Source organism: Acyrthosiphon pisum, chromosome A1 (genome assembly GCF_005508785.2).
Source record: "Acyrthosiphon pisum isolate AL4f chromosome A1, pea_aphid_22Mar2018_4r6ur, whole genome shotgun sequence".
NCBI classification, from domain to species: domain Eukaryota; kingdom Metazoa; phylum Arthropoda; class Insecta; order Hemiptera; family Aphididae; genus Acyrthosiphon; species Acyrthosiphon pisum.
This window is the reverse complement of record NC_042494.1, coordinates 386,123-389,740: the sequence shown is the minus strand read 5'-3', so window position 1 is coordinate 389,740 and position 3,618 is coordinate 386,123. Positions and strand designations below refer to the sequence as shown.

General features: G+C 33.9%; 1 protein-coding gene across 1 annotated transcript in view; it reads left to right on the top strand.

Moving 5' to 3' along the window:
* Nucleotides 1-1,885: 1,885 nt before the first annotated feature.
* The window catches only part of LOC100162198 (tRNA dimethylallyltransferase), an 84,420-nt gene continuing 82,687 nt past the window's right edge, over nucleotides 1,886-3,618 (top strand). The window contains exon 1 of the mRNA XM_029486465.1: nucleotides 1,886-2,222. Within this exon, the coding sequence (XP_029342325.1) occupies nucleotides 1,950-2,222 (273 nt within the window). The 5' untranslated portion in view covers nucleotides 1,886-1,949. The remainder of the gene's footprint in view (nucleotides 2,223-3,618) is intronic.

The window sequence follows — 3,618 nt, the reverse complement described above, 5'->3', positions numbered from 1 at the left end:
AAATACATTGTTTTTTCAAAAACTAATTCATTCTGGTAAGACATATATGAAATTTACGTCTTGCTTACTATAGTTGACAGTTGAAGCTTGATAAATATTTTTTTTTTTAAAGTAATAATATATTATAATTATAATACGGGCAATGGGGGGGGGGGGCTTCAGTCCGTTAGCCCCCCTGCGGACGCCACTGATATTAAAATGTAGGTAGATCGTCGTTTTGTCTTTTCGGTTCTGATATATTATTACCAGGGCTGTAAATTTAATGCGCTTAAAAATCTTAAAAATGAAATAAGAATGTAAAAAAATGCAATAAAATACGCTTTAAATGCCAAAAATTATAGTACAAAATTCACTTAAAATGATTTTTAATTTAGTTTATATATTTATATTGATTTTATTTATTTTTATAGGATATTATACATTAGTATATTACATTTTACATGCACATAAAACTGTGTTTATTTATTAAAAAAAAAAAAAAAATAAAAATATTGATTGAATTTAAACTTTGTGTAATGCTATTCACTTGGAACATTTTTAAATTTTTTTTTTTTGTATTTATTGTGTTAAAATAATATAACAAATTTAAATATATTTAATTATGGCCTGCTATGAGTACCTTATTAATCTTTAGTCTTTACCATTGCATCAGACAAAATAAACAAAAAAATGTTTTCAAACATGTCAATTGACGGAATTCGATTAACAAATGAACTAAAAAAGCAAAATATGACCTAAAAATGCAAAAATGACCTAAAAAATTAAAAACGTCAAAATATGCAAAAAAATGGAGAATAAAAGGTTCTTAAATGGATTTGTTGTTACATAATTCAAATCATGTACTTACAAAGTTATGTTTCACTATTACCAAAAAATAATACTCTTTCTTACAAATTCACCCCTTAATTATTACAATAGTATGTACAAATTATAAATTATATTTGAAGTATCAAATAATGACTTAAAATAAGTAATCATATTTATTTAAACAATGAAATATTCAAATATCCAATAAGGATCTAGAAGGATATTGTGTATTTGTGTAGGTATATAAATATAGATACGAATAAGTGAACAATTAATAATAAATCAATCAAAATCATATAGGCATTTAGTCGGTTATAAATGTTGAATACAACGATCACCTTGTAATTTGTTTTGAGTTCCTACGAATTTAATATTATTACGCGTTTTTATAGTATTATATTATATACTACTGTCTAGGTATATAGTTACAACTTCACAATACAGGGGAGCCGCGCGTGTGAATTATATCGGAGGAGAATATACTTTGACGGCCACTAACAATTGTTAATTTAAATTCCACAAAAGTATTTGTGTGTAAATAATTTCTGTGCGCACGTCATGACCGTTCGGAGAACCGTATATTATATTATTGTTGTGCGGACGGCTGCGGGTCCTGGCGGCGTTTGTATACCTACGGTAAATATTTATAGGCATAATATCTGAGACTTAAATAATAACAACGATAATAATATCATGTCGACCCTTGGACCAACGATAGAGGGTGAGAGAGAGATAGTGACAGTGTGAGAGTGGGAGAGTGAGTGAGAAAGTGGTTTCTACTACAGCACGAAGAGCGTACGAACATAATATTATACCCTTAATTTAAAAATCTCGAACCGCAAGTGATTTGAATAAAACATAAGGCGGCAGGGCGCATATAGATTATAGAGTGGAGACTGTGGCTAGCGGATTGCGCGGGAAACGAACGGCGGCGGTACCGTCACTGTAAATTCGGGCGGCGAATTGTGGGGGGAGCGCGCGAATGCGTGACCGGCTGCTCGGCGGCGTCGGAGCAGGCTGCCAACTTAACGTTCGGCGAAGCCGAACGGAGCGCATCGCATCGGACCGTACCACCGCCGAGCCAGACGTCCGTGATAACGATGCGAAACGATAACGACATCGCACGTGTTTGAGGTTATGTTATGTTTTGGAAAAAGGTTTTCGTAAATCCGAAACGCAATAATTACGTCGCGCTTACCGCCGCCGCGGCCCAAAATCCGGGATTCGCGTCGACATCGTCGCCGTGTCGTACTCGTTGTCTGTTTCGCCTCGACCGCCGGGAAATGGATTCGAAGAGCCTGAAGGATCGACCGCTCTTCGCCGTCGTCGGGTGCACGGGCACGGGGAAAACGAAACTCGGTGTGAGACTAGCCCAGGAGCTGGGAGGTGAAGTCGTGTCGGCCGATTCCATCCAAGTGAGTACCTAGCTGTGTTATTTCTGTTCGTTGTCTACTGATATGGTTTAGTTTCATTAGTCCTACAAAAGCCTCTGAAGTGTGGGTGAGATGTGGGTGGTTGGGTGGTTAGGTAATTGGGTGAGTGTGACGTTTAGTCGAGCACTAGCTCACGAGTTGACTCCAAGTCATTATTTTTCTTTTGCCCCGTGTTTGGCGAATAGTTCTTAAAAAGAAAGTCAGTCAAATTAGATCGCGCAGAGCCCGCGCGCGTGTGTGTGTGGGTGGTGCATATTGTAACATTGGGTAGCCACTGTGCAACTGGGTATCTATCCACTATCAATCTCATCGTTTTGAATGTTTTCGGAAGTGATTGAATCCTTGAGATAATATTGTATTAATAATTAATATTACTATCGTTTTTATTATTATTATGATTATTATTGCCGTTATTGTTATTGTTATTGATAATCGTGATAACAGCGATAACATTGCATGTGATGTGTTGAACGGAAAACGTCATGTGCTGGTCACGGATAACCTAATTCGTTTGTTTTTCGTAGTTGAATAAAAAATCATCCACCGAGCTGTCGTAATTGTGATAAGTGGGCGTCGAAAAAATAAAACATTTTTTTATGGACTTGAATTTTGTTATTTTTGCATTATGACCAAATACTTAAAAAATGTATTATAAGTAGGGCTGGGATTTTAATGCCCTCAAAAACCCCGAAAAATGTCCTAAAAAAAATGCTTTTATGACCTAAAAACTCTAAATAATGCCCTAAAAAACCCAGAAAAATGCCCTAAAAAAAGAGTAATAAATCTACAAATTTTATATTTTTAATAATTTTAGTATAAATTACAATAAAAAGTTTTAAAAAATACATTATGAAAATCTATTACAAGTGTAAACTGTACATACATAGTTTTAGTATGAATCTAAAAAAAAAGTTGTACACAAAGTTGGATAGACTTAATCTCATAGACTTATAAGTAATAACAAATTGAAATGTATCGTGATTTAAAAATAAAATCATCTAATAATGTTCGACAGAATCACTTTCTATTTACATATTGTTTGGAAGTTGACAATTTAATAGTGAACATATTGTATGTACAGTGTACACACTATTAAGTATTATGTGAAGATAGACATTAAAAAAGGTGGGTAAGTGGATGTCGCTCTGCTGTACAGTAGGTTAGAAGTGGGTCACTGTATAATGGACAGTATTAAATTTGAATTCAATGATATAATATCACTGTATAAGAAAAACGATTCTGAGCGGAGACGGTATATCAGTCTATGTATTAGACATATATATACTTATCTATGGTATTAAAAAAAAATTGACCTATAATAGGTACCTATAATAAATTCCAAATTAATCATATCATAATATCTATTAGATACTTATAA